Genomic DNA, 24337 nt, shown 5'->3' with positions numbered 1-24337 from the left:
GCCAGAGCTGCAGGGGATATGTGATGGGGGCAGGGGAGCATCAAAGGGCCCTGGGATGCAGGACGGGACTGGATTGCCTCTGAAGTGTTTCCTTTTCGGTGGACTTTGAGGCCTCCTCCCCAAGCAATGTTGGAGTCTCTGGAGCAGTGAAGCCCACCTCACAGGCTAGCCATGCCTAGACAGAGCCAGCCAGGCCCCCTGTCTTCTCCCTGGCCCAGTGGGGGGGACTCTCAATCCTGCTGGCCTTCCTCCAACCTCCAGCCCACCGTGCAGCTGGATGGTGGGGTGGCTCACTCACTCCTCCCACTGCCAATGGCCAGACAGCAGGCTGCCAAGTAGAAGGTCCAGGCCATGGACACAGCTCCATCAGAGGGCGGGGACAGGGACCCACTACACCTGTGCGCCACCACTTACCCCCTCCAACTCTCTGGCTGATGACTGTGGGCAGCAGCTCATGTGTGCTCACATTTGTGGAGCTCGTACCTCTGCAGGCACAGAAACCAGTGCTGGCGGCCATGGGGTGGGGTTCTACCCACATGGCTTCGATCTCCTGTGGAAAGACTGGCAAGGGAAGGACACATCTGCTGGTAAAGGAATAAGGTCCCTTGGGTGCTGTGGAGACTTGGGGGGTCACAGGAGTCCAGTTTCTCGCTGTTAGAGACGGGCATTACAGATATGGAGAGGGATAAATGAATCGTGTGTGTGGAATTGGAATTAGCAATACCAGTGTGAACCCACAAGTTTCAATATTTATAAACATGGAGAAAAACAATAGATGTAGGGGCGCCTGGGTGGCTCAGTGGGTTAAGCCGCTGCCTTCGGCTCAGGTCATGATCTCGGTCCTGGGATCGAATCCCACATCGGGCTCTCTGCTCAGCAGGGGGCCTGCTTCCTCCTCTCTTCCTGCCTGCTTCTCTACTTGTAATCTCTGTCTGTCAAATAAATAAATAAAATCTTAAAAAAAAAAAAAAAACAATAGATGTAAACGTGTTTGTACAAACATCCGTGTAATTCTTCACTCTGTCAGGTGAGGGCCCACGAGAAGTGACACCCCAACAGCAGTGAGCACACATGAACTTGCATCCTGGTTTCTAAATCCTATCCCCCACTCGCGGGAACCAGAATTCTTTGGCAGGATGGCGGGGCTCAGGGCTCAGGCGGGGAGAGTGCAGGACGATCCTGGAATGCCTTCCAGTGCCCAGAAGTACGGAAGGGCTCAGAGCGTAACAGGGACATGTCAGAAAGACGTGTGCCAGCTCGAAGGGCCCCCCCCCCCACTGGCAAATCAGAGGTCATAATTACAGGCATGAGCTGTGATCATGGAATAAAATAGGAAACCACAAGTCCACGCATATTCAGATACTTATTAAAATAAATGGATTTGTAAGTTGAAAGTTTGATGAGAAATAAGCTATTTGCCTAGTTTTCCAGTTCCTCACACAAGGTCTCCATTAATCACCAGGGGAGGAGGAGTGCGTTCCCAGGGAGAGGCCGGCAGACACCACCGTAACCCAGAGGTCTAGGTGGGCAGCATCGCTCTGTTCAGAGGTGATCCTGCCTCACTGATGGACGGCAGACCACACATCCCTTCTGTGATTCTCCTGCCAAAGCAGCATAACCCGCATCTGATTGGGTGAAAACTCGGACACCCACATGGAGGCTCTACAGAAAGAGGGCCCAGAACCTTTAAAGGGGTCAGGGTCTCAGCAGTCAGGGAAAGGCCAAGGAATGTTCTGGACCTTTGGAGACTAAAAAGGTGTTGGCTCAGTAGGACGTGTGGCCCTGGGCTGGTCTCGTTGCCGCAGAGGACGTTACTGGGACAACCGCAAAGTCTTGGATGTGGCCTGAGACCAGACGGCAGTGTCCCTGGTTCGGACGAGGCGCTCTGGTTATGTCCGAGGACACCCTTGCTTTGGCGGGTGATAGAGCAACGGGTCAGCAATCGCCAGTTCTTCCGGATTGTGGGAGGTAGGGTAGGGGGCTCCTGTGCTAGTTGTGCAACCTTTCTGTAAGTTCGAGATTGTAAGAAAACACAAAAAGTATTTTTAAGAATGTTGTAGGGAGGAAGCCTAAATTCTCTTTTCAGCCCTGCTTAGTCTGAGATGCCTGGCGGAGCAGGCTCTAGCCTGAGGCAGCTGGAGGTCTCACCACTGTGCCTGCGGGGTAAGGCCTGAGGGGACACTAGCAGAACACCAAGAGCATAGGCTCCGGCTTCAACCAAGGGGGCAGAGGAGCTGGGCCCTTCCCGCTGCGGCGCGCAGGCCGGAGAAGAGAGGCGCGTATTTTAAATGTCCCGTGACAATGCGCAGCCCTGCAGAGCCGGTCGCACGAGCCACAGTGGTGAGGAGAGTGGAGACCAAGCAGCGTACATGAGGCTTGGGGCTGGCCTTACACCCACTGTGGGCTGAGAGTTTAGGCCAGCGTGGGACAGAGTTGAGGTCACAGGCCGTTTCTGTAATGGGAGTTGGAACCGTCATGACAGCACGAGTTGAGATGCAGGTGTCCCGTCTGTGGCGGGGACTTCTGACTCTGCCCATCAGTCTAGAGGCAGAGTCCAGGGAGCAACCAGACCAGACTAGGACAGGAAAGAGGGTGCCAGGAAAACGTAGAACCGATGGAATATAGGATGCATTCCGCTAGAGGGAAAACTGGTGCCTGTCGGGAGATGTAGGAGGGCTAGCTATGGGCACAGAGAGAACTCGGCAGGCGAAAACATAAAAACAAATATTCACTCCAGGAAAAACAAAATATCTAAACAGAGTTCACTCCTTGGATCACCGAGAACAGTATTTACATAATTAAAATAGTGCAAACGAAATAACCAAAGTTATGAAACAGTTCGTTTGGGAAGATCAAAGAAAAGAAAGCATGTTCGGAGCAGAGGGTGCAGGTGAGAGTTCCTCCAGGGACGCTCCGGAATGCCGGAAACCGGTTTTAAAAAAAAAGCAAGAGCACATAATCTTTTTTTTTTTACTTTATTTTTTATTTTTAAAGATTTTATTTATTTGACAGACAGAGATCACAAGTAGGCAGAGAGGCAGGCAGAGGGAGAGGAGGAAGCAGGCTCCCCGAGAAGCGGAGAGCCCAATGCGGGGCTCCATCCCAGGACCCTGGGATCATGACCTGAGCTGAAGGCAGAGGCTTTAACCCACTGAGCCACCCAGGCGCCCCAAGAGCACATAGTTTTAAAATGTGGAGAAAACTCGGACAAGAAACGGATGAAAGAATCGAGAGAGGCCAAGGCCAGGCCATTGAACCCAGAGTCCAGAGCGGGGCTCAGGGACCACTGCAGACTTGATGAAAGTGCCCCGACCTTTGGGCTTCTTTCTGTTCTTTTCATCTACGTATTTTTCTTTGCTAAGAATTTACACACACAAACCAGAACTCTAAACTGAAAATAAATAACAAAGAAAAATGAACTCACATTCCCACCACGAAATTCACAGCTCAGGAAATGATACCTTGAATAAGTCATTGATTAAAGAAGGAATTAAAATGGGAATTACAAAATGTTTTAAAACAAAATGATAATGAAAACGGTGCCGATCAAAATTCCTGGCTGCGGCGGACATGGTGCTTAGACTTTCACAGACTTCGGTTCCTGGATCAGAAAACAGATACAGGATCCTGGTTTCTGCCAAGTGAGGGAACTGTAGATATTTCTAATTTCTTCCTTGTGACAACCTGCACCTCCTAGTTTTCCAAAGAAGCTGTTTTTGGCTTTGTTGACATTCCCTTGTTGTGTCTCCTGGCCCGTTCTGGCAAGGAAGGACCCCCCCCATTCCCCACGGGACATTTTGTGGGGTCAGTCTCATGGCCCATTCGTCCCACATGGCTGAGGGGGTGCATCTGCCTCCCCTGGGATGGTCAGGGGCCAGGGGCTGTGCAGGGTCACACACGGGTCCCCGCATCCAGCATGCATTTAAGACCTGCCTTCTGGGGGTCAACCAAGGTAGCACCTGGGAAGCTGAGCAGAGACCTGACCATGGCCACGGGGGTCCCACTCTGGTTGCCACTGGGAATGAGAAGGTGAGCTCAGAACGCTGCTGTAGGGGCTGACGACCTCACCCTGTGCCCCTAAATCCTGCCTGTCTCCCTCTGTGGGCAACACCCCCATGCACCTGTCCCCTGCCAGGAGCTGCCCTTGTCTTCCTGGAGGGGGGAGGAGGGAAAAGCAGGGTACCCTTTCCCATGCCAAACAACTACCCTGGGGCTCCGTGGCACTGCCACCCTGGCAGCCCCCACCATGGCAGGTTTGGCCTCAGCGGCTGGAGGAAGCTGGCTGGGGCTCTTGGGAGACTGGGCGGTCCTGCCTGGGACCCAAGTGCCTGCTAGTTCCCACCTCTGGGCCCACACCAGCCTGGGAGGGGGCCTGGCCCAGCCCCAGGGCCCAGGTGGGAAGAACAGCTCAGCCAACACAGAGCACCCTGAGGTCGAGGAGCCAGAGCAGAAGGAAAGCTGACTGGGAATGAGGGAGGGGGACACACTCCCACCCCCGCCAGGGCTCCACGCTCGGAGCCTGCTGACCTGGCTCTGGGCCTGTGTCTTCAGCTGGTGGGGCACTCCAGAGAGGACTCAGCCTGGAGGCGTGCACAGAGCGCCTGTGTGGGCGGTCTGCCCTGCGGGCCCATCCCTGCCCCCAGGACCCTGTCCCCCCAAGCACCTTGTGCTGCTCTGGAATGTGCACCTTGCCGGGCATGACCTGCCCAGGGCTCCGGCCGTGCCCCGCAGATCACAGGGCAGCCACCGCCCGCCCGCAGTCCCAGCACCCCCCGCCCCCGTCAACAGTGAGGGGTAAGGGGACGCCAGGGCCAGGACATCAGCAGTGCTCTTCAAGGCCCCCCCCCCACTCTCTCTCTGTCCTGCAGACTTTGCTGTGTGCCACCCAGTGCGTGTGGAGACCCCGATGGGGGCCAGAAGGGCCAGCTCTGGTCTGCAGGAAGTTTTCCTCCGGCACCTTCGAAAGACAGTCGTCCCAGGGCTGGAGCAGCCGCACGGCTGGTGACAGCAGAAGGCCGCGTGGTCAGAAGAAGTGGGATCTGGGTGCCAGGGGCTGTGAGCCCGCGCAAGTATGGCTCCCTCCCGGCGCTGGGGCCGGGCGTGCTACCGTCCCCTGTCAAAGCAGCACACGAGGAGGCTCAGGGTGGCCCCGGAGCTGCCCAAGGCGCCAAGCCTCCAGGGGTGGGAGCCTGCGGCAGGGTCTGGACAGGTAGGCTGTGGTGAGCCGGCAGGGGCCGGTGGGAGCTCCGAGGGCCAGACTCCAGTGACCCCGGCATGGAGACGGCCAGCAAGGAGCCCTGCTGTGGGGGCCCACACCCGGCCCTGCGTGCGGGCCCATCGCTCCAGAGAGCCCCTCGACTTCCCAGCAGCTGGGGAAGGCGCGGGCTCTGCCTTCCAATCACGCAGAGGGCATCCCACGTCCTGGGCCCCCACACGCACCAGTGACGTCCCCCCTCCGCCCCCCACCCCGGCACCAGGACACAGTCCCGTCTTCCCTCCCTTGGGCCCACGGCTCCTCCCGCTGCCTCCCTTTCTGACTTCCTGCCACACTTCCTGGGCTCCCAGTACTGTCCTCAGCCCTCCTGTGCACCCCCCGGGGCCCTGGAGCCAGACTCCTCATGCGTGGTGCTACCCGCCCTCGGCCTGTCACCTGCCCTTGCCTGTTGGGGGCTCTGTCCCTCCAGCAGTGAGTGGCCAGTGGACAGACACTCCTGCAATCTTGGTGAACTAACGGAGCCACAGACAGAGTCAGATGAGACGAGCCACTTGTGTGGCCCAGGGACCGCCGCCCCCCCCCCCCCCCGTCAGCTGCAAGTCACTGCCCTCGTGACCCCCACGCCCTAAGAACCACCCCAGCCCCACGGCAGGCAGCCCCTGCAGGTCTCGACAGAGTGACTGGGCTGGGTCTAGAGTTCGAGCCTCCTGTAGAGGATGTGGGGGCACCGCACACCCCAAAGGGGAGAGACCACACGGTGGGGACGGCCCAAATGGGGAAAGCATCGCCCCATGACGAGGAGGGCAGCGCAGAGTGCCCACTCCTCCAGGCCTCCCTGAGATGCTCCCCAGAGAATTTCAGACGACTTACAGGGGTCCTGTCGGCACCAGGCCGGTGGGGGGAGCGGGGCTGCACCCCAGGCCCGGCCACCGTGCTGGGCCCCTCCTGGGCCTCCTCCCACACCAGGGGGACCCAGGGCCCAGGGCCCCTCTCTCCTGGAGCCAAGGCCGCAGGCTCCTCTCCCTGAAAATTGTAAACTGCACATCAGAGACACACTGGGCTCCCTGAGCAGGCCCCTCCCGCCCTCCTGCCGTCATTCCTGGCAGGCCTTCGGGTGAGCTCACGCATTACATAAGGCATGCGAGCTATTTCTTGGGGGAATGAGCTCCCCCTGCACAGGGCTCCATTTCCCTCTCCCGCTCCAGCCACGACCACCACCAGCCACGGGGGTCTGGGCCTAAGAGGGGAGACTCCCATGTTCCCAGGGTCCCCCTGCAGAGGGAGGGGCCGCCCAGCCCCTGTCCCCGCCGGCACCCCTCTGAGAACAAGCCGGTCTTCTGCACAGAAGAGACTGCGGGTCCTTTGGCAGGGACACCCTGGAGGGCAGGGGGTGCGACCCAGCCCGCCTCAGACAGGTGTTTCCCCAGGGCGACGTTGGTCGTTGCCCCCAGGAGGAGCTCGGGCTTTCCTCTCTCTCCGGATTGGGAGTCGGCCCCGTCGGCATCCACCGCTGGGGGCTCTGGGCTCCTCTGAGGACACCTGGTCACCCGTGGGCATGAAGCCCAAAGACGGTTCAGCCCGGACTGTGCTCTTGGGAGGAACAGCGACCAGATTTCCCTTTGGTCAGAACAGAGGCCCCCGCGGTGAGCGGCCACCAGGAGGACAGCCGTGGTGGCTGGGGCGGGGGGCACCAGCCCGGGGAGCACTTCACGGCTCCTCTTGGGACTCTTGGTTCTCAGCTGTTGGAGGAGACGGGCCTGGGGACCTTGGCCCCCCCGCCTCATTTCTGTGACTGGGACTGAGGGTGACCCGTGAGGACACAGTGGACCCCCAGAGGACACAGCTAAAGGGACATGCAGGCAGCACTAGCCTGGCATTTCAGGGGCGGCCAAGCCCTCCCCTGGCCTGGCCAGCAGCAGGCAGGGCACCGGCCGGCCTGGAAGGAAAATCGGGGGCAGGCGGCTTGGGGGGCTGTTGGGGGGACTGGGGTGCTCTGAGCTCTTTGCTCCTTGGGGGGCTGCTGGCGAGGGGCGGGGGTGGGCTTGGGTCTGGATGGGGTGGGAAGCCCTCTGCTTCCTTTTGCCTCGAAGGAAAAGTCGGGAGGAAACCCAGCCAAGTCCAGTCCGGAGCTAATGGTCCCCCCAACCCCCGCCCCACCCCCCACAGCCGGCAAGGGAGCCCAGGGCCCAGCCCTGCTTGGGGACAAAGCTCCCTGGGGTGGTGGGGACACGGGGAGCCGGAAACGCCGCCGTCCCCCCCTCAGCCCCCGCCCCGGGCCTCTGTCCCCGCGCGCGAAACAAGACCACGGCTCCTTTCTTTTCAGAGACTCGAGTTCTTGGAACGCACACCCTCTTGGGTTTGCTATTTTTACCCGCCCCAGCCTTCCGGTCTCCATGGCGACGCCTCCAAACAGCAGATTCCAGGCGGCAATGACGTCACCTTTCCCCTTCCTGCCGCCCAGGCCCCCCGGGCGCCACCGTGCGGGACCCCAGCTCGTGCCCCCAGGCGCCCCAGACCGAGGCCCCGGTCGCAGTGGCCTCTCCTGTCCCCTGCCGGCCCGGCAGCGGGGCCTTCAGCGGCCGCCGGAGCCCCGTGGCGGAGGGCACAGGCCCAGGGGGCGGCCCTCCCTCCCGCTCCGGGCTCCCTGCCACGCCGGCTGCCCTGTGGGAGCTGCCGCGGGCCCTAGCGGCTGGGGAGGCAGGGGCAGGCCGGCGCCAGGCCTCGCTGGCTGCCCGGGCAGCCGCCTGTCTGGCCTGGGAAGGCCCAGCGGCTCCCTCATCAGAAAGCGGGAACCGTGGCGGAGGGCCTCGGAGGTGGCTGCGGTGCCGGGAGGGCCTGTGGCCTGGTCGGCGGAGGCCCTGGGGTTGTGCCCGTGGGCCTGCGGTCCCCTCCCGCACCCGGCTGCCCTGTCCAGGCCTGTCGTGGGCCACATGCTCTATACCTTGGTCCTGATTGGGCAGCTGAACTGGGGGGCTGTGGCCCGTTCTCAGGGGGCCAGGTCCCCTCCAGTTCATCAATAGGCTGTGTCTGTCAGGGCCACACTACCCAGCTGTCCCTGTAACGCCCAGCCTGAGGTCTGTCATCAGCCCCAACGCAGTCCGAGGGCGTTTGGGACCTGGTGGGAGTGTGGACCCTGCTGGAGAAACACCTCACGTCGTGGGGGTGCTTAGTGTGCGCTGGGAACTTGCTGTCTCCCCCGTGGAAGTGGCTGAAGTATCCTTGCTGGCCTGCAGGGCAGGCTGCGGGGTACGAAGAGCTGCCTGGGGAGCTCTTCTGCCCTTCCCGCCAGCAGCCCACGAGGTTGGGTGGGCCCGCCACGGGGCCTCCTGGGATGCGGGGGTCGCCCCTGAGCAGAGTCTGCCCCTCCCCATCACCCCAAGGGACCACAACAAAATAAACCCCAGCCCCACCCCAGCAGTCTCCCCCTCCCTGAAAGCAGACACGGGGCTTGGGGTTCAAAGAAAGCAGTGACCCTGGGAGGGCAGAGAGGGCGTCGTGGGGCTGTGCTGCCCCCGGCCTCGGCCAGTCGGGGGGTCAGGGCCACAGTCCGTCCTGCCGACATCCAGAAGGGCAAAGGAGACGCCCAACCGCCCTGCTCTTAGCCTCGGTCTCTGCTCCCAGAAACAGTATTGAAAGAAGGTGTTTTCGAAGCTCACATTCCTGCCCTCCTGCTCCATCTGAGGTACGAAGCCCCAACTCGCCCCGTCTGACGTGGGCAGGCACACTCGCAGGCCCGGGCACGAGGCACGCAGGTGGGCGGCCCTGTCTCCGGAGCCCCACACAGACACACTCACAGCTCGGCGTGTGGGGAGCGCCGCTGGCTGCGCAGGTGGGCCTTCCCACCCGCCCCCTCCCCAGGGGCCTCGCTGTCCCACGGCGGTGGCCCAGGGCACGGAGTTGGGGGAGGCCCTGCAGGGGCCCGGGGCAGGCCGCCATGCCTCCCGAAGTGGGGGTAACCCTAGCAGGAGGTGGACGAGGCTTGTCTGGGGAAACACCTGTTCCAACAGGCTCTGTCCAGACAGGACACGAAGGGGCATGCGGGGTCCTGGGAGCCGCTGGACCGGGGGGGTGGGGTGGGACACTTCACGCGAACGGTGTGAGATTCGAGGATGAACAGCTCGTGGCGCCGGAACAGGTGGGGAGAGGCACCCGCGGCACCCGCAGGCCGCCCTGCCCGGACTTTGCGTGGCTCTGCCCTTCTGCCCTTCTCCCTCACAGTCTTTATGTAACGGGCAGGCTCCCGGGGCTGCCTCTGCCCTGGCCCTTTCCGCCTGACCCGACCATCTGGGCCCCTGCCAGGCTCCACGGGAGGCCCCGGGGCTGAGCTCTGTTCAGCGGACAGGCTGAGGTCGGGGGTGGGGGCGCAGGGGAGTGAGGAGGAGGGATGGGAGGCACTTAGATGACTTACTAAGCCAGCTGCTCACCCCCAGCTTAGTTCCCCCAAGGGAGGGGGTCTTGGGAGGCACTGCTCTGAGCCCGAGAGGCCCCCAGCCCCACAGCCCATCACTGACAGGCCAGGGCAGAACAGCTGCCAGGTGGGCTGAACGGGAGGGAAGTTCAGCAAACAGCACCCCGGCCCCACTTGGCTGCTGGGAACACTGAGGCCTGGGCGCAGAGAATCGACTCGGAGCGGCCGAGACTACTCTTCTGAACATTTTGTTCCCAGCCCTGCCCCTGGCCTGCCCCGGGGCTGGGGGGACGGCCAAGACGAGGGCCCTCACCTGGCCCAGGCCTGCCCCTCTGTGGTCCCTGGGAAGCCCCTCCCGGCCTGCCCAGGGACCCCGCCCCCTGCCCTGCCCAGGACCGTCAAAGCTGGACGTGCGGTGGGAGGGACGTGGGTACGGGGAGGGGGCTGCCCGGCCCGCCACCACCGGCCCCGCAGACACCGCAGGGAGGGTCCTGTGGCCACTGGCCTGGCAGAGGCCTCCACCCAGCACCTTCCACAGACCATCCCACCTCCAGGCCGAGTGCTGCCCAGTGGCCTTGTCTCCGTGAGTAATGTTTAACTTGGAAGGGCTGCCGCGGAGACGTGAACAAGTCTGGATTGCAATCTGCTTGCCAGGAGGGGCAGAGGGGGAGGCAGGGATCGAGGGCACTGCTGAGAGGCGTGGGGGGGAGGCGGGTCTGAGGGCTCTCACCATGGCTGCCCCCCTGCGGACCTGCCCCGGGAGCTGGGGCCGCCGCGGCACCCACCCCGTGGGAGCGGGAGCGTAGGGCCAAATGCCTAGAAGACATACCGGACATGCGGCGGAGCCCCTCCAGCCTCAGTTTCCCCTGTGGGAAACACCCTGGTCAGGAGGAGCCTTGGGATCCAGCTCCGGGGACGAGAGCACAGACAAGTGCCCACACACGTCACACACGCAGACACGCAACACAGACGCGCACACGGGCAAACATGCAAACACACACAACTTCTGTGGCCGTTGGGACCCCATAGTCCTGAGGCCTGGACACAGGAAGTGAGGATGAAGCCTGGGACAGGGGAGAGGGGGGTGGGGGCTCGGGGGCGGGGCCGCAGCCGGGACAGGCCCCCAGGTGGGCGTCTGCAGCCGCTCCTGCGGGCTGCCTGCCTTCCCGCCCTGCGGTCCCCGGCTCCAGGCGTCCACCAGCCACACCCGAGAAGGTTGAGGGGTGCCGGGGAGGGCTCCACTCCCAATGGCCAAGGGGAGAGGCTTCTGCTCGACCCTGTGTCAGGGACAGACCCCCCTGGGGCCCCATGATCCTTGGGGTCTGCCTCTCTCCCTCGCCAGAAGCCTGCCCTGAGCTGGGCCCAGTTCCTCGCAGCAGGCCAGAGGCCGGCCCCAGCCCTCGGCCACTCCGCAAATCTGAGACCACGTATTTCCCACCAACATGCGTTTTCCCCAGAGGAAGATGCACCCCTCCCCAACTCCAGAGTTTCTGCTGATTGGCTCTCCCCTTGGGGGGCCTGGACCTGCTGGGTGGGCCCCCAGGACCAGGTAGAGCGGGGGACCCGCCCTCACGGAGTCACGTGCGCTGAGGGAAGCCGCTTGAAGGGAGCCCGGCCAGACCAGGATCTTGGCGGCACCCTCCCTGTCCACTTGGGTTGGTGGCTCTTTGTTCCGCCCATCCCCCAAAGCCAGGTGCTCTCGTGCGGTGGAGAAGAGAAGCTGCTCCCTGAGGGGCACTGACTGTCCCAGTGTGCCTCCTGGCGGGGGACAGCCCCTCAAGATAGAGATTGTGGGGAGCCTGAATTAGTTCAGGGTCTTCTTCGGTTGCAGACGGCAGCCTGAGCCAGGACAGGCCTGCAAGAGGCAGTCCTGCTGCGCCCAGGGCTGGGGGTGTGGGAGGGTCAGGTCATGTTTGTGGGCTGCGAGTCAGTGGGCCCCGGACAGCTGGGGTTGCTGAGAGTCAGCCTCAGGAGGTTGACCTCAGCAGACGGGGCGGGGCAGCCTGGCCTGGGCGCAGAGCCTAGGTGGGACAGTCATTCCATAAGGGTCTGGGGGGTTCGCAGGGGGACCTCCGAGGCTCAAGAGTCCCCAAACAGGAGGAATGAGCCTCGTGGTCTGCCCAGCCTCAGACTGGGTCTCCTGAGTACCCACAGCACCCCACACTTCGCTTGATGCTGTGCCCTCAGTCCCTCCTATGCAAGGCCCCCGGCTGCCACGGAGCCAGCAAGACCTGGAGCTTGGGCGGCCATGGGGGAGGGCTGGGTTCAAGTGTCAGCTCTGTGCTCATGGTCTCACGGTCCGGGGCACAGGGACAGAGGGCTCCGGGCCCCAGCAGGCCTGTCTGTAAATGGGGTGGAACAGCAGCACCTCCATTGCGGGACTGGATGTGGGCAAATGGGCTGGGCCCCGATGTGAGCGTGGCCTGAGGACCTGGGCCCCTTGGTGCGGCTGCTCACAGGGCAGGGTCCGGGGAGGGGGGAGGGGAAGCAGCTCGCAGAGGAGGGGCCCAGCAGCTCTTCCCTGCCCCGGGTTCTGATCCACCGCCAGGCAGGGCTCTGAGAAAGCAGGGACTGTCCCCACCTCCACTCCAGGCAGGGCGTGGGGCCACCAGCCCCACCACTGGGAAGCCAGGGGCTGCTCAGACCCCAGCTGCCCACTTCCCCTCCCTGAAGGGGTGGACTGTGCGGGGCCAAGCCTGCCTCCTGAGGGCAACCCATGTGTGGCGGTGGCTGGGACCCCCGACTCAGCTGCCCGGGCCCAGGCGGGATGGCCGACAGCAGGGACCTGAGCCCGGCTGTGGGTGAGCGGAGTCAGGGAGACAGAAGCCAGCATTCCCTGTGGGAAAAGGGGGAGGCCTCAGAGGAGGAGAGGGGCTGCCTGGAGGGGCCTCCGTGGTTCCCTCGGTCCTTCCAGCTCTGACTGGGGGTGGGGGCAGGACTCCGTGGACTCCGTGGAGCGGCTGCCCCCGATATGCCCCAGAACTAGCCCACACGTGTCGGGTGTTCCAGACCGCAGGGCCCTTCTCCCTCCGTCCCCACCCCCGCGTTCTTCGCACCGGTATCCACCCCCAACCTCCTCCCTGGAGTGGCCGGATGGGCCTGAAGCTGCCTCGGACTGAGGGGCCGGCTGGCTCCCGGGGCTGCTGCTCTGGCCAGGACCCCTCCGCCGTGCATCCGTGACTTCGGGGCCGGAGGGAGGGGGTGGGGAGGGGGATGACTGGCCGCAGGATGGAGGGCAGGCCCAGCTCGGCGGCCCAAGGGGGCTTGGGGTGGCTGCCTGCCTGGGTGCTGACCCCCGGCTTGGGCTCCCATGGGCCACACATCTCCTGCGGGCCTCAGGTGGGATCCTCGGGGGGCCAGGTTGCCTCCCTCTGGTTGGCCGAAGGGCCCCAGTAAGACTCAGGTGGTGAAATGACTTTAGGTCCATAACTCCTGGGGGTGGGGTAAGACAGAAGCTGCTCTCCCGGCCTGTGCCCCCACCCCTGTCCCCCAAGACCTCTACCTATTATTGCCAGGGAGGTCAAATAGCCATCCACTGACCCCTGCCCCAGCCTCTGTGTCACCACACAGGGCCCAGGCCTCTGTGCCCTTCCAGAGAGGAGGGTAGAGCAGGATGGCCCGGGTTCGGGAAGACAGGAAGGAGGGGAGGACAAGCACAGAAGTGGGGGGAGGGAGACCGGGGGAGAGGAGAAGAGGGGGTGAGGGGGAGGTGGGAGGGGGAGGCGGGCGGGGGAGGGGCCGGGGGAAGGAAAGGGGAGGAGCAGGGCGCGTGAGGAGGCCAGGCCAGGGCTCAGGAGCTCCTCCCAGAGGGACGCGCCCCTGCGCTGGGGCCCCACCAGGGTTGCAGGCAGCCCAAGCACACCTCCAGGGAAGGAGATGGGAGCTTCCCAGGTTCCCGCTCTCCCACACGGACATGGGGGGACACAGCCCGGGCTCCTGGCGGCCGTGGGTCTGGTCTGGGGCCTGGAAGGCACAGGGACCTGCTGGCGTCTCAGGAAGTCGTGGCCCCCACGGGCAGGTCCGCCGGCAGCAGGCAGCCAATGGGGAGAGCCGCTCCCCTTAGAGCTGAAGCCAGGCTCTCCGGGAGAGCTCCGGCCCGGGATGGCCCGTCCTGGGCCCTTCCCAGGAAACACGTGGGTTGGAAGCTGAGCTGGCTCTGCTCTGCGGGGTGGTTGGCAGGACCCAGGGAGAGGGGAATGGGAGAGGGGGGGGTTCGGGCTGCCCAGCTGCCCCCAGCTGCCCAGACTGTCCTTGGTGCTGGCAGCCAGAAGAGCATCCCGGGCCTGTGGCACGAGGGCCCGGAACTGGCAGCCTGATACCAAAGGACCTATCCAGAGGCCACAAGTCTCGGTTTGGACCGAGGGTGCGGGAGGGGCGGGGCTCCCTCGGAAGGCCCCGGGAGGGTCTTCCTGGACCCCTCGGGCTTTCCGGGCTCCCAGCTGGCTGCAGAGCTCCGGCCCGGCCTCTGTGTTTTCGTGGCTGTGTGTGCAAGCTCCCCTCTTCTTACCAGGACACCAGTCTGACCGGATCACAGGCCCACCTAACCCAGCGCTGCCTCATCGCAACCAGACTCCATCTGCAAAAACCTGGCTTCCTAACTGGGCCACACTCACAGGTTCCCAGCAGACACGGAATTTCGTTCAACGCTGTTTAACCCCCAATATCCCCAAAGCTTGGTCTCTGCTTGACTTTCACTCCCTCCAGCCCGATCACCCTCAGAACTGGCTGGCTACTTCAATCTGGGTCCCTCTGCATGGGTCCCCTGAGTTTCTGGGGATGCCCTGGGTGTAGAGTGTGGGCTCCCCATCCTGGGAAGGCACACTGCACCCCCAACCTCTAGTTCCCACTCGTGGGGCAGGGAAACCCAGGAGCACCCACCACGTGGAGGGAGGCCTCGTGGAGGAGCTTTGGCTGGGCCAGGAGGGCTTCTCGGTGGAGGGGACACCAGAGCAGAGCCCCAGGGCCAGCAGGATCTACCACCTGCAGGCCACAGTGAGGGAAGAAGCCTGAGCTGCAGACTTCGACCAGGACCGAGAAAGGACCAGTGTGACTGGGCAGAGGGCAGCAGCCGAGAAGGGTGTGGATGGTGGGGCAGACGGGGACCTCGCGGCCAGCTCTGAGAGGACCGCTGGGAGGGGGGCTGTCGGGAGAGAGGCGGTGGCCGGGACGGGGCGTGGAGACAGGGCCGCGATCCCTCCTGGGCCAACTCCCCAGCTGTTCCTTGGCTGTGGGGCTCTTGGGGTGGCGGCTGGAGGCTGTGCCAGCCCAGGACTTGAGCCCAGTGAGCTCCGGTGGGGCTCGGCCGCGGATGCCCACCCGCCGTGGCGAGGCGGTGCCTTGAGGAAGCTGCGCGCCTCTGGTTCCCGAACCGGTGAGTGGGCCCCACACCTCCACCCCACTGCCCCATGGGTCCTGCCACATTTCCCAGGCAACCGTTTCCATCGGCCTGTCTGCCTGGCCCTCCACACCCCTCGAATGCTGCTGCCTGGCACCCCGCAGCCGGCAGTTGCGGCCCAGTGTCGCCCGTCAGCTAGACTCGTCCAAAGGCCTGGCTCGGGGAGGAGGCAGCCCAGCGTTTGAGGCTGGCCTCACCCGGCGAGCAGGTGCAGCTGGGCCACCCTGAGGGCCACACAGCCGGGCGGTGGCAGTCCCGCCCCCCGCCGTACGCACACACACGGCCTGCTGCCCGTCTCACCTAGAAGTTGGAAGGCCACCCTGCTCTCTAGGGCTTCCCAGGTCACGCCTGCAGCTTCAGTCTTCATCTGTCCATCCTCGCCATCTTGACCCTGTCTGCACAGTGGCCTGATGGTTGACCCAGGTCCCCCCAGTCCCAAGGAGGGTGCGGAGATGCTAAATGGGGCTCAGTCCACTGCAGCTGTCTCCAGGCCAGGATCAGGCTAATGGGTCTTTCCTGGCTCAAGCCCTGCTGGGAAGCAGAGGTGACTGGCGGGCACCTGCTGGGCTCCTGGGGCTAGCACTGGCCAAAGGAGCCAACACCCCTTTCCCGCCTTGGCTCTGAGAGCACTGGGAGCCGAGACATTTGCTTCTTGGGTGCAAGGTGCTGGGCTGGGACAGGCCCCTGACCAGCTGGCCACACACGTCCAGTCCTGGGACAGGCACCTGGGCGGGGGGGCAGGGTCTAGGTCATCACCCACAGATTCCTCCCGTTCCTGTGGACAAAGCCAGGGGAGTGGAGAGTGGGCTGCACGGGACTGCAGGGTGGGCCCCCCGGCCCCTGGATCACTTGCTGCTCTGCCCCGTGGGGCCTGGCTGAAATGGTGGTTGCAAACAGGAATTTGGGCTCAGCCGCAGTCCCAATCCGAAGTTAATCTCCAGGGAAGCCCGACTCAGCACCTGTCCCAGCGGCAGGCCCGGCCTTTCCAGCCCGCTCAACTAACTGGTCAGCCTCCAGCGTCTTGCCGGTGACGCGGGGACAGCTGCAGCAAGGTGAGTCTGTCCCATCACCCACACTCTGCTCTGCTCCAGAAGGCCCCAGGGCGGGGGCGGGGCGGTGAGCAGCGGGGTCGGGGGTGGCACGGTTGGGGCTTCCTGACGGCTTCCCCTAGCACCGTGCTCCGTGGAAGCGCCCCAGGCCCTGGGTCCGGCCCTGACAGGGGAGCTAATCCCCAGCAGCTGGATGAAACCAGAGAGAAGAAGCCCCCCAGGAGGACAGCTTGTACGCAGGGCTCTGGCGCGGCTGCCCCCAGAAGACCAGGCCCTGAGGGCCTCTGTTCTGCCAGTGAGTGCAGGCCTGGCCTGGGGGTCCCAGCTTCGCCCTTGGCTGTCAAGGGCAAACGAGGACCCCCAGGCTGGCTCAGAGCAAGGAGCATCCCCCCCCCCCCCCCCGCCCCACTGTGCCGTCAGCTGCAGCCAGGCTCCTTCAGGCCAGCCCTGACTTGGGGCACCTGCTTTCAGGCCCAGGTCCTCGACTGTGGCCCATCCGAGACCCCTCCATGCCAATGCCTTGCTCTGCCCTTCTCAGTCGGGTAGTGGGGCCGTGTGAGGCCTGTAGAGAAGGGGACAGGAAGGGGCAGGAGTGGCTGGGACTCTGAAGACCCCAGTGTCCGTCTTCAGGAGCAGTAGCTGCTCGCACCATCGTCCCCACGCGCCTTCCCAGCATGGCCCGGGAGCTGAGTGCGTGCTATGAGGCCCGGCTATGCCTTCCTCCCTCTGAGCGTCCCCGTGGGCACCTGGCTAAGGCTTTGAAGCTGCGGAAGCTGCAGCCAGGCCACAGGCCCATGTCCGGGAGCTGCTGACACAAGCTGTTTGGTGGTCCTGGATCTGCCAGACACCCTCACTGAGCCCCACCCGGGAGCCCTCACATCTGGGGTGCCCTTTCCTGGGAGCAGGCCCGGCTGCAGGCCACCTCCTTCGGGGGCTCCCGGGACCACCCCGCGTGGTGACTCTGCTCGTTTATGCACATGGGGCCTGTTTCCGGTTGGTCAGGACCAAGGTCTCCGTCCACTGGAGGCCTCCAGGATCTAGAACAATCCTTGACAGAGAGAGATATTCAGGGAGTGTTTGGTGAACGACCGCATCCCCATTGTGGAGGTCTGCACTGGCCACTGGATGCAGGGTGACCTCAGCGCCACTGAGAACAATGCTGACTCAGGGACGGGGGGGCCCTTGGACTGGAGTGTGCAGTGAGGGGGTGCCCAAGGCCTGGGACTGGAGGAGGGCAGGACAGTGGCTTGCGGAGGGGCGAAGGTGAGGGGGTTGGATCAGTGCTGTGGGAGCCCCTGAGGAAGAGGGTGCAGATCCCCAAAGCTGCTGGGATTAGGGAGGGCGGAGGGGTCCCAGCACCGCCAGCGACATCTGCTTGTCTATGGAGGGGAGTCCCTGCCACCCAGCTCCCTGCAGAGGGCAGCCCTGGTGAGGGTGGGGGTCACCTTGGGGCCCACCGGGCAGGGCTCTGCAGGAGCAGAAGCAGCCGAGAATGCCCTGGGCGGCTGCTGCCACCAAGTGGTGGCTCGAGTGGTGGCCAGACCGAGCACCTGGGCCCTGAGTCTCAGGGAATCCCCTCCCCGCCCTGAGCCCGGAGGACCCCCGCCACCGCACCCCTGGCCCAGGACGCCGGCCGTGGCGGGCCACACGGAACTCGGTGGCTCTCTTCTCTTCTTAACTCGAGAACCAAGTTCCTCGCGTTAGAGGGAAACAACGGTCCTGAGACGGACAGGCCGGCCCCCTCGGACGGAGCGGGCAACCGAAGCCCGGAGCTGGGCGGTGCCGCGGAGGCGGCGGAGCCGCGGGGCAGGTGGGCTCCAGCTGACGGGAGTTGCTCGGGCAGAAGGGGAAGGGGTCCCCGAGCTGACCCCACGCCCAGCTCCTCCTCCCAAGACTCTGCGGACCCCAAGCCTCCAGACCACGGCAGGAGATGGGCCCCCGCCGCCCCGCAAGTCTGTCTCAGCTGGAAGTCAGCCCCGCGGGGCCTCCCGGCCTTCCCGACCTCAGTCCCACCTCCGGTGCAGGAAGGAACGGCGGCCTCCGTCTCCTCCAAGGCGGAGGTCAGGACACCTTCCCCTCCGACAGCGTCCCAAAGGGGAGGCCGCCTCAGGGTCCGAGGAGCGCGCTGCGCTGTGGGGTGGGGGTCCAGGGCCGGTGTCCCGCGCTGACACGGGAGGGGGCGGGGCGCGCGGGGAGGGGGCGGGTCCAGGTCCACGGCGTACTTCGGACGGGAGGTTGGCGCGGAGGGCGGGGGGCGGGGTCCCCGGCGGGGGGCGGGGCGGGGGGGAAGGGCTGTGCTGGGGGCGGGGTCCCTGGTAGGGGGCGGGGTGAGGGGGGGGTCCTGTGCCGGGGCGGTGTCCGTGCGGGGTCGGGGCGGGGTCCGTGCGGGGGGCGGGGTCCGCCGCGGGCCTCTCACTTCCGCCGGACGCGCAGCTCTGGGCGGATGGAGGTGGCGCGGAGGCCGCGGCCCGGGCTGCGTCGCCGGAGGCCGTCCTCGGGGGCCGGGTGAGGCCGGAGGCCGCGGGGAGAGAGGGGTGGGGCGGGGCGGGGCCGGGCGGGGGCGGGAGAGGAGGCCCGCGTCCCCCGGCCGCACTGGGGCCCAGGGCCGCGCACCCACGTGTTTCCCGGAACCCGACTCGGTTCCGCGCCCGCCCGCCCCCTCGGGCTTGTCCCCCCCCCAACCCCTCTCCCCCGCCGGGGCCCCGCTGACTGCTCCGCGCTCCCGCAGCGGCCGCGGGGGGCCCCTCCCGGGGGACGGCGGCGAGCGCGCGCGGCCGTGGACGGAGCTGCTGCGCGCCGCGAGCGCGGATCTGAGCCCCGACGGAGAGCTGCCGCCGCTGCCCGCCTTCCCCGGCCCGGTGCGTGGCGGGGGCCCGCGGGGCGTGGGAGGGGGCGGGGCCCTGGCCGGGGAGGCGCGGGTGACGCGGCCCGACGACCCGGTTCGGCAGGAGCCCGGCGGCGGCCCGGAGCGCAGCGCGGCCCCCGAGGTGTTCACCGTGGGAGGTCGCACCTTTCCCTGGACGCCCTTCCCGCCGGCCCCGAGGGGAGGCGGGGACCCAGGACGATCCTCCCGCGTGCTCCTTGGGGCCCGGGGACGCTCGGGGTGCCCGGCTCGGTCCCCGCAGCGACGCCCCGCGCCGGAGCCCCGCGGGACCCCCGGCGCCCGGGAGCAGCTGTGGGAGGCCGCGCCGACCCTGCGGAGCTGCCCCATGTGCCAGGCCGACTTCGCCCCCGGGTGAGTGCGCCCGGACCTCGGTTCCCTCCTCTGACCGCAGCCCCGTACTTGGCCTGCGGAGCCATCGGAGCGCAGCCACTGACCCGGTTCGCCAGCCGGCGCGGGTGTACGGGTCTGCCGGTCCCCCTCTCGCTCGTCCCTGGGAGCCCCGGGGCCAGGCTGCAGTCTCCCCGGAGCCACCTCTGCAGCAGCGGGGCAGGGAGCCCCACCTCTGAGTCTCAGGGACCCTGGTGGTGGTGGCCGTCCCCAGGCTGAGGCCGTCTCCAGGGCCCCTCTGGGGCTTCAGGTCACCAAGCAGTTCCCTGTGTAAAGCGTCCCACCTGAGTTTTCATAGGGGGTGGGTTTTACAAAAATGAGGACTTTGTGTGTCCGGAGATGCTGTTTTACCTCGAGAACTCATTGTATGTCTTTATGTTTTTGTTTTTTTTTTAAAGATGTATTTATTTTACAGAGGGAGGGAGTGCGCACAATTGGGGAGGGTCAGAGGGAGACGGACCAGACAGGCCCGCTGCTGAGCGTGGGGCGCGATCATGACCTGAGCCAAAGCCAAGAGTCCAGCTCTTAAGTGACCGAGCAGCCCAGGAGTCCCTCTCCATATCTTTTTCTAAGTGAGGGGAGTGGAGTCGGTGTTGCCGAGCTGTTAAACCCAGAGTGCCCAGCTCGTGGGCCACGTGTCACACAGCTAGGGACGCCGGTGTGGGGGTCACGAGTGCGGGTGTAGCCGCGGACGGCAGTTTTCGGTAAGTGGGCCAGCTGCAAATGTCCTGTGGCTGGGAGGTGGCGTGCAGGTCACAGGCCGCTTCCCTGGTTGTCCGGAAGCAAACACCATCCCGGACAGGGAGGGCGACCCAGCTGATGGCAAAGCAGACGCCGTCAAAGCCGTGGCTTGGAAAAGCACACAACGTGCTCACGCAGGTCTTAGTGCCGTCCAGTTCTGGTTACGTGTCGGCTCCTCCAGCCTGCACTGCTGTTACCGGAGCCAGCTTTGAAAGCCTGGTGTTGGGGTGAGCCCAGTACCCCCGTGCTTTTCTCCTTATGCCCATACAGCACAGGCGGGAGCGGGCTGGTTTGGGGGAGACCGTGGCTGTCCTGGACAGGGACGGCGTGCGGGCGGAGCCCCAGCAGGCAGAGCCACAGGCCGGGCCTGGAGGACGTGGCTCAGTGGCCCACCGGAGCACCAGGATATCTGCAAAACGTTTCCAGGCCCAGCAGCTCCCTGCACTGCCCCCTGCGCTTACTCGTGTTTTGGGACGGGTGTGAATTGCGAGTCCCGCTGGCCAGTTCTGAGAATGCCGAAAACACTCTTTCAAAGCAGTGGCCTTTCTGCTTCACCGCAAGTCCACGAACCCCGGGGCCAGAGGATGGCACAGCAGGCTCTAGAGGGAAATTCGTTTTCTTGGCAGAAGCTCTCAAGGTGCCCCCTTTTCTCCTCTTCTGGATGGGGCTTGTCCTGGGAATGCTGGCATTTCTGCTCGGTGCAAAAAGAGACTCCCGACGACAGAGACATCAGAGAGAACAAAGTTCCCGTTTTGAGTTTTATAAGCAGTTCGGTTAAGGCTTGGCAGAGTGCCTCATTGTTTTCTGAAGTAGGTGTTGGTGCCGTGGTTCCAGGCTGTGGCCTGTCGGGATCCACTTGTAGCACGTTCTTCCACGTGGCTGCAGGGGACTGGGTGCTGGGGCCACACACCCCTCTGGTCCTCGCAGTGATTGGGGAGACTGAGGAGACACGGGTCCTTGCAAACAAAGGTGTGGCCCTTGGTGGGATGCTCGGGACCCTGGGGCAAGGAGACTGCCTGGGCTCCGGGCGGGTCCCACCTAGCAGGTGTGCCAGGTAACTAAGCTGTCCCACCAGCTTGTGACTTTCCCTAGAAAAATGACAGTTTTTAGTGATTCTTGGGACTTTTTTGATATATATTATCCTTTATTTAAAAAAAAACTTATTTATTTTATTTTTAAAAAACATTTTATTCATTTATTTGGCAGAGAGATCACAAGCAGGCAGAGAGGCAGGCGGAGAGAGAGGGGGAAGCAGGCTCTCCACGGAGCAGAGAGCCCGATGGGGGGCTCCATCCCAGGAGCCTGGGATCATGACTTGAGCCAAAGGCAGAGGCTTTAACCCATTGAGCCACCCAGGGGCCCCTAAAAAATTTATTTTTTAAAATATTTTATTTATTTACTAGAGACACAAAGAGAGGGAACACAAGCAGGGGGAGAGGGAGAAGCAGGCTCCCCACTGAGCGGGGAGCCTGACTTGGGGCTTAGTCCCAGGACCCCGGGATCATGACCTGACCCGAAGGTAGATGCTTAGACTAAGCGCCCCTAAAAAAATGTGTGTTTTTTTTTTAAAAGATTTTATTTATTTATTGGACAGACAGAGATCACAAGTAGGCAGAGAGGCAGGCAGAGAGAGGAGGAAGCAGGCTCCCCGTTGAGCAGAGAGCCCGATGCGGGACTCGATCCCAGGAACCTTGAGATCATGACCTGAGCTGAAGGCAGCGGTTTAACCCACTGAGCCACCCAGGCGCCCTAAAAAAATGTTTTTAAGTAAACTCTATACCCAAGCTGGGCCTTGAACTCATGACCCTGGGGTCCAGAGTCACATGCTCTACGAGTGAGCCAGCCGGGCGCCCCACATGGGACATGTGCAAGCCAGAGGCTGAAGGCGCGCTCAGCCCTTCTGATGGGCCATGGGGGCGACTGGTGACCTCGCGGCTTCTGGTGGCATGTGTGCTTTGGGGACACGGTGCTGTGGGACACGCCCACCGTTTGCCTCAAGGCAGTGTGTTCAGGTCACTCGGGTCGGTTTTATTCTGCGATGTGAGGCGAGGTTACACAGTGGATGCGCCGGGGTGTGAGACCCCGCGCCCTGGAGAGCTGCTTGCTGCTGCGGTCACGGCTTCTGTGGGCTCCCTGATGCCTGCAAGCCACGGGGGCGGTTGGGGAGACAGACCCCCACGGGCCACTTGACATGGGGCTGGGGCAGCCAGGAGCTGAGTCCCGTCCCGTGTGTGCGAGGAGCGCCAGGCATCGTACTGGCGCCGAGCCCCCGCGGGCCGCCGTCCGGTCCCATCAGGAGAGGCTCTCAGGCCGGTCTCCTGTCCTGCGGCCGCGCCGGCTGTCCGCACACCGGGCTTCCGTGCGACGGTGAGGCGGGTCTGTCTCAGGGTGAGCTGTGGGGGAGGCTGCCAAGACCAAGTTCTCTCAGTAGGGGGAGGTCTGGAGGGTCCCAGAGGGCAAACCCCCGCCCCCGACCGAGGGAGGCCGCCTGGAAACTGCAGACGAGATGACCTGTTCACCTCTTAGACTCTTGTGGCAGCCTTGAGGGGGGCACGCAGCGGCCCAGCTACTTGGGAGTACGCGGACCAGCCCTGGATTCTGAAGGGGCAGCTAGTGGCCACCGGAAGGGGCACAGGCGCCCAGAGCAGCGGGGGAAGAGGCGGTGCTGTGACCCATGCTGTCTGCAGTGATGCTCCAGGGACAGGCCCTTCCACTCCGGCCAGTGAACGTGGCCAGCTGACCAGGATGGCTCTAGACGGGCAGAGGAAAGGTCACGTCTGCGAGTAGGGAGACGCCGTCTGGGCAGACCACCTGCGAGGTCACAGCACAGAGGTGTCCCAGAGGGTCCCACGGGACCCACAGCGACAGGGGGGTATCTGCTCTGCCAGCTGCAGAGACCCAGGGTGCCCACCTGGGAAGAGCCGCGGGGGCAGGACTGGTGTCTGCTCTGTAGGGTGCAGGTGGGGCCCTGGCCACCATGACACGTGCCCGGTGTGGGGCAGAGGCTGTGGGGGAGGCTCTGTGGAGGGTGTCCCCCGGCAGCCCTGCTGAGCACCCCAGCTCTGCCACTTGGGGGCACAGACAAAAGCCGCCCGTCCACGGTTCTCAGCACACCGGAGATGGTCCTGCCTGGTCCGCCCTCCTCGATGGGGTCAGATGAGACCAGGGATGGAAGGTGCTCTGTGCCACGAATCTAGACCCTGCCCACACCCCACTGGACACCGAGAGGCCTCAGTGCCCCCAGAGTTGTAGGATGGCAGCCCAGGTTCACTGAACCCCATCTCTAAGGGGGCTTGGTCTCTGCACGTCAAGAAAACACAGTCTCAGACCTGAGCTGCAGCACCCCTTCCCCCCACTTCTTGTCCCTGCCTCTCGGAATGGACCCTGGTCGTGTTCCTGGGACCCCAGTCTTTGTGCTTTGCTTTTTTTTCCTTTTTGGGGTGCCAAGTGGGGTGGGTCTTATAGGTGAGGACATGACCCTCTTACAGAGCCCTTGGGTACCGAGAAAGGGCCACCCTCGACTGTGAGGCCTGACCAGGGAGCCACCAGGTGGGCTTTCGGGCTTCAGGACAAGCAGCTTGCTGGGAGCCGTGAGGTTGTCAAGCCTAGTGGGCTCCCAAAGGCCCCAGGAGGCCCAAGCAGACACAGGGCACCCCTCCCCCCAGCCTCAGACATGGGCACCTGGGTGAGCCTTCAGAACGTGTCCCCATCAGGGACATTTGACCTGTTCCAGATGGTGTGGCCGCCCCGGACCTCCTGCCTGCCCCGTGTCTGACTGGCTATGGAGACTCATGGGGTTCCCTCTGGCTGACCTTCGTGTAGTGGTTACACCAGGGGAGGGCAGGAGCCCGTGGCGGGTGCCCTGGTGAGGTGGCGGTGGTCATCCGTTCCCTGCGCGTGGCTGACGGACTCCTCCCTCTCACAGTCTGGACGTTGATCACCACCTTGCTCAGTGCCTGGCGGAAAGTGCAGAAGACGTGGTGTGGTGAGCCGACGTTCCCGCCAGCCCAGCCCGTGCAGAGGCCCAGGCCCTCGGCCAGAACCATGTCCTCCGCCTTGAAAGCCACGTATTAAAAGCGTGGACTCGGGGTGCCTGGGTGGCTCAGTGGGTGAAGCCTCTGCCTTCGGCTCAGGTCCTGATCTCAGGGTCCTGGGATTGAGCCCCGCATCGGGCTCTCTGCTTGGCGGGGAGCCGTCTCCCCCGCCCCCCACCTGCCTCTCTGCCTACTTGGGATCTCTCTTTGTCAAATAAATAAAA

At 64.1% G+C, this 24337-nt stretch overlaps 1 protein-coding gene across 1 annotated transcript in view; it reads left to right on the top strand.

The window, feature by feature from the left end:
* The window catches only part of FAAP20 (FA core complex associated protein 20), a 27228-nt gene extending 2891 nt beyond the window's left edge, over positions 1 to 24337 (top strand). Inside the window, exons 4-13 of the mRNA XM_059137281.1 lie at positions 7677 to 8060; positions 14482 to 14615; positions 15052 to 15226; positions 15960 to 16070; positions 16698 to 16757; positions 17792 to 17877; positions 17961 to 18127; positions 18796 to 18925; positions 19016 to 19302; positions 24005 to 24337. Coding sequence (XP_058993264.1) covers positions 7677 to 8060; positions 14482 to 14615; positions 15052 to 15226; positions 15960 to 16070; positions 16698 to 16757; positions 17792 to 17877; positions 17961 to 18127; positions 18796 to 18925; positions 19016 to 19302; positions 24005 to 24068 — 1598 coding nt within the window. The 3' untranslated portion in view covers positions 24069 to 24337. The remainder of the gene's footprint in view (positions 1 to 7676; positions 8061 to 14481; positions 14616 to 15051; positions 15227 to 15959; positions 16071 to 16697; positions 16758 to 17791; positions 17878 to 17960; positions 18128 to 18795; positions 18926 to 19015; positions 19303 to 24004) is intronic.

The sequence above is a fragment of the Mustela lutreola genome, chromosome 10 (assembly GCF_030435805.1).
Source record: "Mustela lutreola isolate mMusLut2 chromosome 10, mMusLut2.pri, whole genome shotgun sequence".
NCBI lineage: Eukaryota > Metazoa > Chordata > Mammalia > Carnivora > Mustelidae > Mustela > Mustela lutreola.
Note: the sequence above shows the minus strand (reverse complement) of the source record. Positions and strands in the feature narration are given on the sequence as shown.